A 17094-nucleotide genomic window follows, 5' to 3' on the forward strand; every position below is an offset into this window, starting at 1 on the left:
ACACAATTTCACTTTGACATTATGGGGTGTTGTGTGTAGGCCAGTGTGTAGGCCAGTGAAAAACAATCTCAATTTAATCAATTTAAAATTCAGGCTGTAATGCAATTTTGGGGGGGAAAAGTCAAGTGGTGTGAATACTTTGTGAAGGTACTGTATTCTTATAATATGAGAAGCTGTGGTGCCGTGGTTAATCTGATATATGGTCAAGGCACGTGTGTGTGTGTTTACATGTGTGTATGTATTTGTGTGTTTGTGTGTGTTTGGTGGTTACAGATAAATGTTAAAGGCTGTAGCTGCAGAACCAGGTTGCCTTGGCAACTAACAGGTTAAGACGGTCTAGGAGGAGAAAAGAAGCGAGGGCATCTTGTCATCTCTCAGGTCCTTGGGGTCACACCTGGACTGGAATAGAAAACTCACCGTGCTCTCTGTCTGTCTGGTCTCTGTTCTTTTATGGTTTATTGAAGGAGTTAGAGGACTACCTTTTTCCGATGTACAGAACTTTCTTTTTGTAATCCTTTGGTCTCTTTACCTTTCATGTTGCAAGGCATGGAACGACTTCTAATAATAAAGTCGAAAAATGTGGGAGTGCTCACTGTTAGGCAATGGACTTAAAGCCCTTATTGTAATCCGTTCTGAACTGGGTCTGTTCACACAAACACACCTGTCATGTTGCAGGTGACTTTGAAAGGTCCGAGTGGTCCACTCCCATCCGGATCTATCCAGTATGTGTCTGAAGATCTGCCCAGGTGTTTATACGCCTCACAACTCTGTTCAAACACCGCTAGACAGACAAAGAGAGACAGAGAGAGAGAGAGAGGGAGGGAGGAGAGAGAGGAGAAGGGGAGGTAGGAAAAGAAAGACAGAGAGAGAGAGAAAGAGGAGAGTGAGAGAGAAAGAGGAGAGAGTGAGAGAGAGAGAGGGGAGAGAGAGAGAGAGAGAGAGACAGAGAGAGAGAGAGAGAGAGAGAGAAAGAGGAGAGAGAGAGAGAGAGAGAGGAGAGAGGAGAGAGAGAGAGAGAGAGAGAGAGAAAGAGGAGAGAGAGAGAGAGAGGAAAGAGGAGAGCGAGAGAGAGAGAGAGAGAGAGAGAGAGAGAGAGAGAGAGAGAGAGAAAGGACGGGGGTTGGGAAAGTGGGAGAGAGGGTGGAGAGAGAAATAGAGACATTAATGCATTGAGTGTTGATGTACCCAGTCAGCACCGTGGAGCTCAGCTCTGTGTGTGTGTGTGTGTGTGTGTGTGTGTGTGTGTGTGTGTGTGTGTGTGTGTGTGTGTGTGTGTGTGTGTGTGTGTGTGTGTGTGTGTGTGTGTGTGTGTGTGTGTGTGTGTGTGTGTGTGTGTGTGTGTGTGAGTGAGTGTGTGAGTGATTGTGTGTTTGAGCGGTAATTTGTGTGCTGTCTCATATCTTCTCTCTAATATTCATAAAACCAAGGAGACTTCGCTGCAGGCTCAGTCTCTTTTGTGTGTGTGTGTGTGTGTGTGTGTGTGTGTGTTTTCTGACTTCTGAAGGACAGATGATTAATTACATTTCTGGAAGTGTGAATAAAAGGGAACTACAGTAATGTGATGTGCTTGTAACTTTACTAGCAGGCAATTTCACAGTGGCTCTCAATTCTGCGTCCAAATACTGACAGAAAAACAGAAACTTTTGGTTGTCTCACATACTGTCTGCCGAACACATACACTCACACTTTTGCATGCACAAGCAAGCACACACACACGCACACACACACACACACACACCACACACACACACACACACACACACACACACACACACACACACACACACACACACACACACACACACACACACTCAGGCACATTCACAACCTTACTTCGCTACCTGACAACTTTACGGTTTTTACTTTTTAATTACCGTTTATATTTTTAGTTTTTCCCCTCACTCAACTTTTTTCATTCAACTTTTTCATTCCGGACGTTTTATCTGGACATGGTTCGTCAGGACTTCCAACAGCCGAAGCTAAGTAGTAACATTAACATGATGCCTTCTAATTGCAGTCGTTGTACTCATAATATACAGGAGAACGATCGCCTTACGGCGAGGATAGCTGTGCTGCAAGCCCAGCTTCAGACGCAATTGTTAGGCAAGGGTAATTTCAGTGTAGGAAAGGATGAAACAGCGTTTGTGCCACCAGTAAGTTCAGAATATTGCAAAATGTGCTTTCGCCGAAAAGCTATTTTAACCTGTTAGGGCTAGGGGGCAGTATTGACACGGCCGGATAAAAAACGTACCCGATTTAATCTGGTTACTAGTCCTGCCCAGTAACTAGAATATGCATATAATTATTGGCTTTGGATAGAAAACACCCTAAAGTTTCTAAAACTGTTTGAATGGTGTCTGAGTATAACAGAACTCATATGGCAGGCAAAAACCTGAGAAGATTCTGAACAGGAAGTGGCCTGTCTGACAAGTTGTTGTTCATCTTGGCTCTTTTTATTGAAGACTGAGGATCTTTGCTGTAACGTGACACTTCCTACGGCTCCCATAGGCTCTCAGAGCCCGGGAAAAAGCTGAATGATATCGAGGCAGCCCCAGGCGCCTAAGCCCATAGTACTCTGAGTGGCCACTTGCCAAAAGCGATAAAGTGTTTCAGCCAGAGCCTGCCTCAATATCGTTCAGCTTTTTCCCGGGCTCTGAGACCCTATGGAAGCCGTAGGAAGTGTCAGGTTATTGCACAGATCCTGAGTCTTCAATAAAAACAGCCAAGATGAAACACTACTTCTCAGACAGGCCACTTCCTGCTTGAAATCTTCTCAGGTTTTGGCCTGCCATATGAGTTCTGTTATACTCACAGACACCATTCAAACAGTTTTAGAAACTTTAGGGTGTTTTCTATCCAAAGCCAATAATTATATGCATATTCTAGTTACTGGGCAGGAGTAGTAACCAGATTAAATCGGGTACGTTTTTTATCCAGCCGTGTCAATACTGCCCCCTAGCCCTAACAGGTTAAGTCTTTACTGAAGACTCATCTCTTCAGTGGGTCCTATGATTGAGTGTAGTCTGGCCCAGGAGTGTGAAGGTGAACGGAAAGGCTCTGCAGCAACGAACCGCCCTTGCTGTCTCTGCCTGGCCGGTTCCCCTCTCTCCACTGGGATTCTCTGCCTCTAACCCTATTACAGGGGCTGAGTCACTGGCTTACTTGGTGTTCTTCCATGCCGTCCCTTGGAGGGGTGCGTCACTTGAGTGGGTTGAGTCACTGACGTGGTCTTCCTGTCTGGGTTGCCGCCCCCCTTGGGTTGTGCCGTGGCGGAGACCTTTGTGGGCTATACTCGGCCTTGTCTCAGGATGGTAAGTTGGTGGTTGAAGATATCCCTCTAGTGGTGTGGGGGCTGTGCTTTGGCAAAGTGGGTGGGGTTATATCCTGCCTGTTTGGCCCTGTCCGGGGGTGTCATCGGATGGGGCCACAGTGTCTCCTGACCCCTCCTGTCTCAGCCTCCAGTATTTTTGCTGCAGTAGTTTATGTGTCGGGGGGCTAGGGTCAGTCTGTTATATCTGGAGTATTTCTCCTGTCTTATCCGGTGTCCTGTGTGAATTTAAATATGCTCTCTCTAATTCTCTCTTTCTTTCTTTCTTTCTTTCTTTCTTTCTTTCTTTCTTTCTTTCTTTCTTTCTTTCTTTCTTTCTTTCTTTCTTTCTTTCTCTCTCTTGGAGGACCTGAGCCCTAGGACCATGCCTCAGGACTACCTGGCATGATGACTCCTTGCTGTCCCTAGTCCACCTGGCCGTGCTGCTGCTCCAGTTTCAACTGTTCTGCCTGCGGCTATGGAACCCTGACCTGTTCACCGGACGTGCTACCTGTCCCAGACCTGCTGTTGTCAACTCTGTAGAGACAGCAGGAGCGATAGAGATACTCTCAATGATCGGCTATGAAAAGTCAACTGACATTTACTCTTGAGGTGCTGACTTGTTGCACCCTCGACAACTACTGTGATTATTATTATTTGACCATGCTGGTAATTTATGAACATTTGAACATCTTGGCCATGTTCTGTTATAATCTCCACCTCGCACAGCCAGAAGAGGACTGGCCACCCCTCATAGCCTGGTTCCTCTCTAGGTTTCTTCCTAGGTTTTGGCCTTTCTAGAGAGTTTTTCCTAGCCACCGTGCTTCTACACCTGCATTACTTGCTGTTTGGGGTTTAAGGCTGGGTTTCTGTACAACACTTTGAAATATCAGCTGATGTAAGAAGGGCTATATAAATACATTTGATTTGATTTGATTTGATTCACACACACACTCACGCATGTACACACTTACACTCACGCACCCACACACACACTCACAATCACTCACGCACGTACACACACAGACACACAAACTCACGCACACACCCGCACAGATACACACTCACGCACGTACACACTCACACACACACACACTCAGGCACGTGAACACACAGTCACGCACGTACACACACACTCACGCACACACATACACTCATGCACGTACTCACTCAAACACACACATACTCACGCACACACAAACAAACACAGTCACTCACACACACACACTCATGCGCCCACACGTAAACACTAACCCACATACACACACACTCACGCACACACCCACGCAATTACACAGTCATGCACACACACACTCATGCACGTACACACAAACACACTCATGCACACACACACACAAACACACACGCACACACACAGACACACACGCACGCACGCACACACACACTCACGCACGTAGACACACACAAACACACACGCACACTCACGTAGGTACACAATCACACACACACACAAACAAACACACAGTAATGCACACTCACGCACACACGCACGTACACACACACAAACACACACACACGCACACACACTTACAAACACACACTCACGCACACACACACTCACGCACGTACACACACACAAACACACACGCACACACACGCACACACACACAGTCACGCACGTACACACTCACACACACACAAACAAACACACACTCATGCACACACACACACACACTCACGCACGTACACACACACACACTCAGACACACACACACACACGTACACACACACACACTCATGCATACTCATGCACACACACACACTCTCACGCACACACACACACACACACACACACACACACACACACACACAAACAAACACACACTCACGCAAACACACACACTCATGCACGTACACACAAACACACTCACACAAACACTCACACTCACTCACTCACTCACTCATATACACTCACAAATGTACACACACACTCTCTCTCACACATACACACACACACACACACACACACACACACACACACACACAAACACTAACGAACACACAAACAAACACACACTCAAGAACACATACACTCACTCACTCACTCACTCACTCACTCACTCACTCACTCACTCACTCACTCACTCACTCACTCACTCACTCACTCACTCACTCACTCACACACGTACACACACACACACACACACACACACACACACACACACACACACACACACACACACACACACACACACACACACACACACACACACACACACACACACACACACTCACGCACGTATACACACACACACACACACAGTCACACATACAAACACACTCACTAACACTCATGCATACATACTGTCATGACGTTGGCCTGTGGGTAAGGTTTATGACCCCCCCCATAAATACCTTTCTCCCTTCCCCTCTCTTTCTGACCCTACTGAAGGACTGTTGAATAGCCTGTGTTAAATATAGAGAGTCTGGTAACATCAAACAAATGGGGAAAAGGAACCATATTTTGGTAATAAAACCAGTTGGAAATATGCTTTGGAACTTAATGAGTATGGATGTCAGTTCGGTTGTCATCTGAGACATTATGACTGATGACAGGACGACATAAACTGTACCTGGGAAAGTATACACCCTCTAGTTATCAGAGTCACATGGAATTGTTATGCAATTGAAATGTTTGATATTGAAATTGTTTGTTAGGAGATTAAATGTAATTTTAGCTTCCAATTGAGAGAATTGGGTTTTCATAAGGAAAGTGCCCTGCTTGATCAGTGGCCCGCCCCTGTGAAGAGACAGGGGTTATAAACGATGAAACACACCCTCCTCCCCTCGCCACTATATAAGTCAACGACCAATGTTCTCCAGAGTTCCACTACGTGAGGTCTGCAGCCTCTGCGTTAAAGGGACACACATGTCAAGTACAGAACTAAGCCAACCTCGGCGTGAGCTTTGGTTGTGAATGGTATGAACTTTGAACTTATTCACTACAGAAGTGATAATTCCTAGCCGTTGAGTTAGCAGCGGCCGCTGTAGACGTGGGCTAGGAAAGGACGGACGACAGATTCAGTCTAACACAGACGAAGATACCACAATGTATCCAATTTACCACCAGAGACATTCTTCCGAGGACAGGAAGATCTGTTGGCCAACCCGGCCAGCATCTACGACCAATCTACCGAAGCGCAGCTCAGAGTAAATATTTATTGCATTCCTTTTCCAAATGGGCGGTAATTTAGAATGCATAAGATTCTGTATTTACGATAACATAGCTGCTGTTTCTTTGTTCCTAAGTCTTCCCGCTCTTTCATTCAAGCCCAACCCCCTTTCTTTGTGTAACAAGCCGCCATGTCGGCTCCGTCCACCAGGGCCGTTTTCTGTATGACATCATTTGTATTCTGTGTATATGTAATTCTGTGTGATTAGTTAGGTATTTAGTAAATAAATAATTAAACCCAATTTTGTATTGCTGATTCAACTTGTTAGCCAGGGTTCGTGAAGATAACCAAGAATTTACAACTTTCATTATGAGACTGAAATAAGGTGAGGATTGAGATGACGGCTATCGATGTAAAATATTACTAAGTCTTATTCGGAAGATAACGGCTCTATAAACGTTCTTCCGTGGTGCCCCGACTTTCTAGTTAATTACATTTACATGATTAGCTTAATCAGGTAATATTAATTACAGAGAAAGGATTTTATAGAATAGCATGTCATATCACTTAATCCGGCATAGCCAAAGACACGACAATTCACACTCACACACACACACACACACACACACACACACACACACACACACACACACACACACACACACACACACACACACACACACACACACACACACTCACACACACTCACGCAGGTGCACACTCACGCACACACACACTCACTCACGCACGTACACACTCACGCATGTACACACGCACTTACGCACACACACTCTCGCACGCACACACACATACACACTCACGCACATACACATGCACTTACGCACACACACTCTCGCACGCACACACACATACACACTCACGCACATACACACACACACGCACACACACATACACACTCACACACTCACGCACACTCACGCACACTCACGCACACTCACGCACACTCACACACTCATGCACACACACATACACTCACGCACACACACACTCACGCACATACACACTCACACACACTCACGCACACAAACACGCTCACGCACATACACACTCACGCACACATCTCGCACGCACACAGACACACTCACGCACGTACACACACACACACACTCACGCACACACACACACATTCTCGCACTCACACACACACACTCACTCACGTACGTACACACATACACACACTCACGCATACACACACACACACACACACACACACGCACACATGCACACTCATGCACACATACACACTCATGCACACACACACACACACTCACGCGCATACACACACTCACGCACATACACACACACACAAACTCACGCACACACACACACTCACGCACACAAAGACTCACGCACACACGCACACACGCACACTCATGCACACATGCACACTCACGCACACTCATGCACACACACACACACACGCACATACACACTCACGCACACACGCACACACGCACACACGCACACTCATGCACACATGCACACTCACACACACTCACGCACACACACACTCACGCACACACACAGTCACGCACACACGCATACTCACGCACACATGCACACTTATGCACACATACACACTCACGCACACTCATGCACACACACACACTCACAAGTGTGGCAGGTGGCTCCAGTGTATCCGGTTCCGTCGCATGTGCAACTAAAACTGTCCCACGTCTGTTTACACCTGCCTCCATGCTCACAATGGTTAGGCATACACCTAGAGAGAAAAGTGGAAAGGGGGAGGGAGGATGGGGGAGAGAGGTGCGGTAGGGAGAGAGATGGTGAGAGGTGGGGTAGGGAGAGAGGTGGGGTAGGGAGAGAGGTGGGGTAGGGAGAGAGGTGGGAGAGGGAGAGCGGTGGGGTAGGGAGAGAGGTGGGGTAGGGAGAGAGGTGGGAGAGGGAGAGAGGTGGGGTAGGGAGAGAAGTGGGGTAGGGTGAAAGATGGAGAGAAAGGTGGGGTAGGGAGAGAGAAATAAATATTCACTTAGCATATTTCTATTTTTTGGTACTCACCATAGACTATTTGCTATGCCATTATACGTTTCCCTCCAAAACATTGATATTAATTTATTTCCAACAGAAACACGTTTTGATGTGTGAGCTGAATGAAATGTCCCCAGGCTTCAGTCAAAAGTGTTACTGCCCCAGGGTTAGTTTTCACAAACATCCTCCAGACATACACTGGCCTTCTGTATCAGAATGTAAATTCCTGCTTTTAAATCCAGGGAGGACAAAACAGAAGCTTGCCACTTCAAAAGAAAGCAAAGTGATCAAACCCCCTTCAACGCTGTTCACTCAGATGAAAAAAGGCTTTCTAACACTTAGAGGAAGTCGGGTAGAAAAGACAGTGAAGTATTGCAGCTATTGGAGCCTCTGAAACATTCTCCGTACCTTGGGGAATCCAAGCGGAAAAATAGCATTCCCGCTATGGATAAAGACAAGACTATCAGCGCTCTCAACTCACAATCGCATTACGAAACTGGTGTTAAATCAAGGCTGGATAATTCCCTATTCAGTACAGACACACACACGTGTATGTGTATGTGCATGTGTGAGAGAGAGGAACGTGTGGGTGACAGGGAAAGAGGAAGAGATTGAAGGAGAGTAAGCGAGAACAGAAGGGGTGGCACAGACAGACAGACAGACAGAGAGAGAGAGAGAGAGAGAAAGCTTAGCCTTTTGAATTTGTTCTAAAACAGACCAATTCTGCAGCTGTAAGAATAGAGTGGTTTTACCATGGTGAGGAGGTGGAGGGACCTTGGAACAAAGGAGACATGAAAGCAAGAATTAAACATCTAAATCAAGATAATCCCTGTTCTGAATCGTCCCGAAGCCAAGCTCTTCTTTGTACAGCAAGGATAGCATCGGTTTGTGTTTGTACAATGACCGACACTGATCTCTGTGTGTGCTGTATGTTGTGCTGAACATGTTTAGGTAAACAATGAGAAATAAAGGATGCTTTTCCATATCTTTTTGTGTCTCAGTGCAAAGACGACAGTGATGCTTTTGTAACCAGTGGTCTCCACAACCCAACGTATCGCAAATGTTAACCGTAAAGAAAATCGAAGGAATAAAACCACCCTCTCCAAAGTTCGATAATATAGATACTATTGATGCGTTCATTCTATCAATTCAATAAATGTATGCAATTAACATAAACTTTTGTTTTTGTCAAAGTTTAATGTAACAGCTTCAGCATCACAGAGATGCATTGATTCGAGAGAGAGATTTCATATTCATATGACTGAGAAAATGTGGGCCACCTGCAATCAGAAGTACAATTCAATGCTTTCATCTGGAGAAATATTAATAAATATATATATCTCTAGTGACCATCAGCTCTCTGACCCCATTATTAATCAAACATCACACATTTGAAAAATAAACGTACACACCAAAGATAGCATCTTATGTGTTTGTTTGGGTCTCTTACCTGTCTATAATGGCACACATGTCTAAGCTGACGTTCTCAAATGCTCCCACAATGCCTTTCTCCACGGCATGCATATCAGCGGGCTGATCGTCCAATAGAATTGCCTGCATGCAGCCCTGAAACGACTTCTGGGTGGGTGGGGCTAAGGTAGGCAGGAAGTACCCTGAGAGAGAGAAAGAGGCGAGAGAGAGAGAGAGAGAGAGAGAGAGAGAAAGAGGCGAGAGAGAGAGAGAGAGAGAGAGAGAGAGAGGAGAGGGGATGGGGAGAAAGAGAAAGAAAGAGGATAGAAAGAGAGGGTGAGGGTGTGGGGGTGAGAGAGAGAGGAGAGGAGAGGCGATGGGGGAGAAAGAGAGCGAGAGGGAGCAGAGGGGGAGAAAGGGAGAGCTATAAAACACAGAGGCACATCTCCATCATTAAAGTGTAACAGTCTGTCAGACATGGCAAGATGTCAATCAACCTCAAGGCCATCGCACTACAGCCTTATTATTGAGGCCAACCTGTCTAGGTGTGTGTGTGTGTGTGTGTGTGTGTGGGGGGGGGGGGGGGGTTCTTCCAAAAGTTTCTCAAGTCACCACCACCATCTGTCTCAACTGTCTCCACCCCTGCCGCCTACTGCCTACCCCAGAGAGAAAGAAAGAGAGAGAGAGAGAGAGAGACAGAGAGAGACAGAGAGAGACAGAAAGAGACAGAGAGAGACAGAGAGAGAGAATGACAGAGAAAAAGAAAGAAAGAGAGAGAGAATACATAAAGAGAAAGCTAGAGAGAATACATAAAATGAAAGCTAGAAAGGAAGGGAGAGTGGCAATCTCATTGGTACTGGTTCTGGTTCTATCATGATGGTCTCCATCAGCCTGCTCTCAGAGTCCCCGCTGACCTGCAGCAGCATCAGAGCAGACATCCACCCCCCAGGACCAGAGTAGAGTCCCATCCTAACATCCACCCCCAAGGACCAGAGTAGAGTCCCATCCCAACATTCACCCCCCAGGACCAGAGCAGAGTCCCATCCTAATATTCACCCCCCAGGACCAGAGTAGAGTCCCATCCTAACATTCACCCCCCAGGACCAGAGTAGAGTCCCATCCTAACATCCACCCCCCAGGACCAGAGTAGAGTCCCATCCTAACATCCACCCCCCAGGACCAGAGTAGAGTCCCATCCTAACATCCACCCCCCAGGACCAGAGTAGAGTCCCATCCTAATATTCACCCACCAGGACCAGAGAAGAGTCCCATCCTAATATTCACCCCCCAGGACCAGAGTAGAGTCCCATCCTAATATTCACCCCCCAGGACCAGAGCAGAGTCCCATCCTAACATTCACCCCCCAGGACCAGAGAAGAGTCCCATCCTAATATTCACCCCCCAGGACCAGAGTAGAGTCCCATCCTAATATTCACCCCCCAGGACCAGAGTAGAGTCCCATCCTAACATTCACCCCCCAGGACCAGAGTAGAGTCCCATCCTAACATTCACCCCCCAGGACTAGGGCAGAGTCCCATCCTAATATTCACCCCCCAGGACCAGGGTAGAGTCCCATCCTAACATTCCCCCCCAGGACCAGAGTAGAGTCCCATCCTAACATTCACCCCCCAGGACCAGAGTAGAGTCCCATCCTAACATCCATCCCCCAGGACCAGAGCAGAGTCCCATCCTAATATTCACCCCCCAGGACCAGAGCAGAGTCCCATCCTAACATCCACCCCCCAGGACCAGAGCAGAGTCCCATCCTAATATTCACCCCCCAGGACCAGAGCAGAGTCCCATCCTAATATTCACCCCCCAGGACCAGAGCAGAGTCCCATCCTAACATCCACCCCCCAGGACCAGAGCAGAGTCCCATCCTAATATTCACCCCCCAGGACCAGAGTAGAGTCCCATCCTAATATTCACCCCCCAGGACCAGAGTAGAGTCCCATCCTAACATCCACCCCCCAGGACCAGAGCAGATGGAATGTTACCAATGGAGCCAATCTCTTCAGAGAAGCCAAGTCCCTCTGGAATCAGGCCACATCTCACATCTCAGATCTCAGATCTCACTGGAGTGTGTCTGGGGCTTTCTGTCAGTTATATTTCTCATCTACCTGGCCAACTGCCATAGTGTGTGTTTGTGTGTGTGTGTGTGTGTGTGTGTGTGTGTGTGTGTGTGTGTGTGTGTGTGTGTGTGTGTGTGTGTGTGTGTGTGTGTGTGTGTGTGTGTGTCTGTGTGTGTATATGTGTGTGTGTTCAAGTGTGTTGATATGGAAAGAGGAGACAGAAGGGTTTATTGAAGCTCAGTCTGGAAACATCCTATCCATAACACACACACACACACACACACACACACACACACACACACACACACACACACACACACACACACACACACACACACACACACACACACACACACACACACACAGAGTGTGGTCCTTTCAGAGGCAGCAGTCAGATTAATGAGAACCTCTGTGTCTCATGTTTAATGTATGAGCAGCCAGGCAGAGCAGAGGAGGGGATGTGTGCGTATTGAGTTCTAGAGTTCCCCTGGGAACTTATTTTCCTCCAATAGCCCCAGCACAGATGTCCTGAACTTTTCTGCATGAGTTCAATATGTCATGTATAGCATCGTAGACAACTCATGGTCTGGTTCAAAGCACATGACGAAGTGTTGGTTTAATATTTGACAATAATTGGTCTTTATTTTCTAAGGACAGTAAAAGAATGCAGAACATATCCTCTGATGGAGTGTTGTTCTGTGATCCCCCCCCCCCTTACCTCCCAGGTGGTATGTTCCCCCGGTCTTGATGGTGATAGGTGTGGTGGTTCGGATCGCTGACGCCTCGTCACCATCGATCGTCAACATGACCGAGTTCTCCTTAGCAACCAGACGCACCTCGTGCCACTGGCCGTCGTTAAGGACCGAACCTGAAGATGAGAGGACAGGAAAACACACACACACACGCACACACACACACACACACACACACACACACACACACACACACACACACACACACACACACACACACACACACACACACACACACACACACACACACACACACACACACACACATCTCTGGTCAGAGTGGTTAATTAGTAAAGGCCCCCTGTCAAGTCTCAGAACCCCACTGCATGCTGGGGTCCAGTCAACTATGTGAAAGGGCTTTCAGCTCCAACAGAGCTCAAAGAGGCTGCTGCTAGACACACACACACACACACACACACACACACACACACACACACACACACACACACACACACACACACACACACACACACACACACACACATACAGAGGAGGGCAGGAAAGAGAGGAGGGGTGGAGAGGAAGAGATAGGAGGAAAAAGACAGGAACCCACGCCACAGGTTCCCTTCTATCTATCTACAGTATACACACAGGAACCCACGCCACAGGTTCCCTTCTATCTATCTACAGTATACACACAGGAACCCACGCTGCAGTTCCCCTTCTATCTATATACAGTATACACACAGGAACCCACGCTGCAGTTCCCCTTCTATCTATCTACAGTATTCACACAGGAACCCACGCTGCAGTTCCCCTTGTATCTATCTACAGTATTCACACAGGAACCCACGCAACAGTTCCCCATCTATCTATCTACAGTATACACACAGGAACCCACGCTGCAGGTCCCCTTCTATCTATCTACAGTATTCACACAGGAACCCACGCAACAGTTCCCCATCTATCTATCTACAGTATACACACAGGAACCCACGCTGCAGGTCCCCTTCTATCTATCTACAGTATTCACACAGGAACCCACGCTGCAGGTCCCCTTCTATCTATCTACAGTATTCACACAGCAACCCACGCAACAGTTCCCCATCTATCTATCTACAGTATTCACACAGGAACCCACGCTGCAGTTCCCCTTGTATCTATCTACAGTATTCACACAGGAACCCACGCTGCAGGTCCCCTTCTATCTATCTACAGTATTCACACAGCAACCCACGCAACAGTTCCCCATCTATCTATCTACAGTATTCACACAGGAACCCACGCTGCAGTTCCCCTTCTATCTATAGTTTTCACACAGGAACCCACGCTGCAGGTCCCCTTCTATCTATCTACAGTATTCACACAGGAACCCACGCTGCAGTTCCCCTTCTATCTACAGTATTCACACAGGAACCCACGCCACAGGTTCCCTTCTATCTATCTACAGTATACACACAGGAACCCACGCTGCAGTTCCCCTTCTATCTATCTACAGTATTCACACAGGAACCCACGCTGCAGTTCCCCTTGTATCTATCTACAGTATTCACACAGGAACCCACGCAACAGTTCCCCATCTATCTATCTACAGTATACACACAGGAACCCACGCTGCAGGTCCCCTTCTATCTATCTACAGTATTCACACAGGAACCCACGCAACAGTTCCCCATCTATCTATCTACAGTATACACACAGGAACCCACGCTGCAGGTCCCCTTCTATCTATCTACAGTATTCACACAGGAACCCACGCTGCAGGTCCCCTTCTATCTATCTACAGTATTCACACAGCAACCCACGCAACAGTTCCCCATCTATCTATCTACAGTATTCACACAGGAACCCACGCTGCAGTTCCCCTTGTATCTATCTACAGTATTCACACAGGAACCCACGCTGCAGGTCCCCTTCTATCTATCTACAGTATTCACACAGCAACCCACGCAACAGTTCCCCATCTATCTATCTACAGTATTCACACAGGAACCCACGCTGCAGTTCCCCTTCTATCTATAGTTTTCACACAGGAACCCACGCTGCAGGTCCCCTTCTATCTATCTACAGTATTCACACAGGAACCCACGCTGCAGTTCCCCTTCTATCTACAGTATTCACACAGGAACCCACGCAACAGTTCCCCATTTATCTATCTACAGTATTCACACAGGAACCCACGCTGCAGTTCCCCTTCTATCTATCTACAGTATTCACACAGGAACCCACGCTGCAGGTCCCCTTCTATCTATCTACAGTATTCACACAGGAACCCACGCTGCAGTTCCCCTTCTATCTATCTACAGTATTCACACAGGAACCCACGCCACAGGTTCCCTTCTATCTATCTACAGTATTCACACAGGAACCCACGCTGCAGTTCCCCTTCTATCTATCTACAGTATTCACACAGGAACCCACGCTGCAGTTCCCCTTCTATCTATCTACAGTATTCACACAGGAACCCACGCCACAGGTTCCCTTCTATCTATCTACAGTATTCACACAGGAACCCACGCTGCAGTTCCCCTTCTATCTATCTACAGTATTCACACAGGAACCCACGCTGCAGTTCCCCTTCTATCTATCTACAGTATTCACACAGGAACCCACGCTACAGGTCCCCTTCTATCTATCTACAGTATTCACACAGGAACCCACGCTGCAGGTCCCCTTCTATCTATCTACAGTATTCACACAGGAACCCACACTGCAGTTCCCCTTCTATCTATCTACAGTATTCACACAGGAACCCACGCTGCAGTTCCCCTTCTATCTATCTACAGTATTCACACAGGAACCCACGCAACAGTTCCCCATCTATCTATCTACAGTATTCACACAGGAACCCACGCTACAGGTCCCCTTCTATCTATCTACAGTATTCACACAGGAACCCACGCTACAGGTCCCCTTCTATCTATCTACAGTATTCACACAGGAACCCACGCTGCAGTTCCCCTTCTATCTATCTACAGTATTCACACAGGAACCCACGCTGCAGGTCCCCTTGTATCTATCTACAGTATTAACACAGGAACCCACGCTGCAGTTCCCCTTGTATCTATCTACAGTATTCACACAGGAACCCACGCCACAGGTTCTGTTCTATCTATCTACAGTATTCACACAGGAACCCACGCTACAGTTCCCCTTCTATCTATCTACAGTATTGACACAGGAACCCACGCAACAGTTCCCCTTCTATCTATCTACAGTATTCACACAGGAACCCACGCTGCAGTTCCCCTTGTATCTATCTACAGTATTCACACAGGAACCCACGCTGCAGGTCCCCTTCTATCTATCTACAGTATTCACACAGCAACCCACACTGCAGTTCCCCTTGTATCTATCTACAGTATTCACACAGGAACCCACGCTGCAGTTCCCCTTCTATCTATAGTTTTCACACAGGAACCCACGCTGCAGGTCCCCTTCTATCTATCTACAGTATTCACACAGGAACCCACGCTGCAGTTCCCCTTCTATCTACAGTATTCACACAGGAACCCACGCAACAGTTCCCCATTTATCTATCTACAGTATTCACACAGGAACCCACGCTGCAGTTCCCCTTCTATCTATCTACAGTATTCACACAGGAACCCACGCTGCAGGTCCCCTTCTATCTATCTACAGTATTCACACAGGAACCCACGCTGCAGTTCCCCTTCTATCTATCTACAGTATTCACACAGGAACCCACGCCACAGGTTCCCTTCTATCTATCTACAGTATTCACACAGGAACCCACGCTGCAGTTCCCCTTCTATCTATCTACAGTATTCACACAGGAACCCACGCTGCAGTTCCCCTTCTATCTATCTACAGTATTCACACAGGAACCCACGCCACAGGTTCCCTTCTATCTATCTACAGTATTCACACAGGAACCCACGCTGCAGTTCCCCTTCTATCTATCTACAGTATTCACACAGGAACCCACGCTGCAGTTCCCCTTCTATCTATCTACAGTATTCACACAGGAACCCACGCTACAGGTCCCCTTCTATCTATCTACAGTATTCACACAGGAACCCACGCTGCAGGTCCCCTTCTATCTATCTACAGTATTCACACAGGAACCCACACTGCAGTTCCCCTTCTATCTATCTACAGTATTCACACAGGAACCCACGCTGCAGTTCCCCTTCTATCTATCTACAGTATTCACACAGGAACCCACGCAACAGTTCCCCATCTATCTATCTACAGTATTCACACAGGAACCCACGCTACAGGTCCCCTTCTATCTATCTACAGTATTCACACAGGAACCCACGCTACAGGTCCCCTTCTATCTATCTACAGTATTCACACAGGAACCCACGCTGCAGTTCCCCTTCTATCTATCTACAGTATTCACACAGGAACCCACGCTGCAGGTCCCCTTGTATCTATCTACAGTATTAACACAGGAACCCACGCTGCAGTTCCCCTTGTATCTATCTACAGTATTCACACAGGAA

At 47.3% G+C, this 17094-nt stretch overlaps 1 protein-coding gene across 1 annotated transcript in view; it reads right to left on the reverse strand.

The window, feature by feature from the left end:
* Nucleotides 1–17094, reverse strand: part of LOC106578389 (contactin-associated protein-like 2) — a 227629-nt gene that overhangs the window by 71504 nt on the left and 139031 nt on the right. Inside the window, exons 10-13 of the mRNA XM_045702061.2 lie at nt 12649–12798; nt 9899–10061; nt 8076–8182; nt 662–781 (exon numbers count right to left, since the gene is read on the reverse strand). Of these exons, the coding sequence (XP_045558017.1) occupies nt 662–781; nt 8076–8182; nt 9899–10061; nt 12649–12798 (540 nt within the window). The remainder of the gene's footprint in view (nt 1–661; nt 782–8075; nt 8183–9898; nt 10062–12648; nt 12799–17094) is intronic.

This window comes from Salmo salar, chromosome 19, assembly GCF_965601325.2.
Source record: "Salmo salar chromosome 19, fSalSal1, whole genome shotgun sequence".
In the NCBI taxonomy this organism is placed as follows: domain Eukaryota; kingdom Metazoa; phylum Chordata; class Actinopteri; order Salmoniformes; family Salmonidae; genus Salmo; species Salmo salar.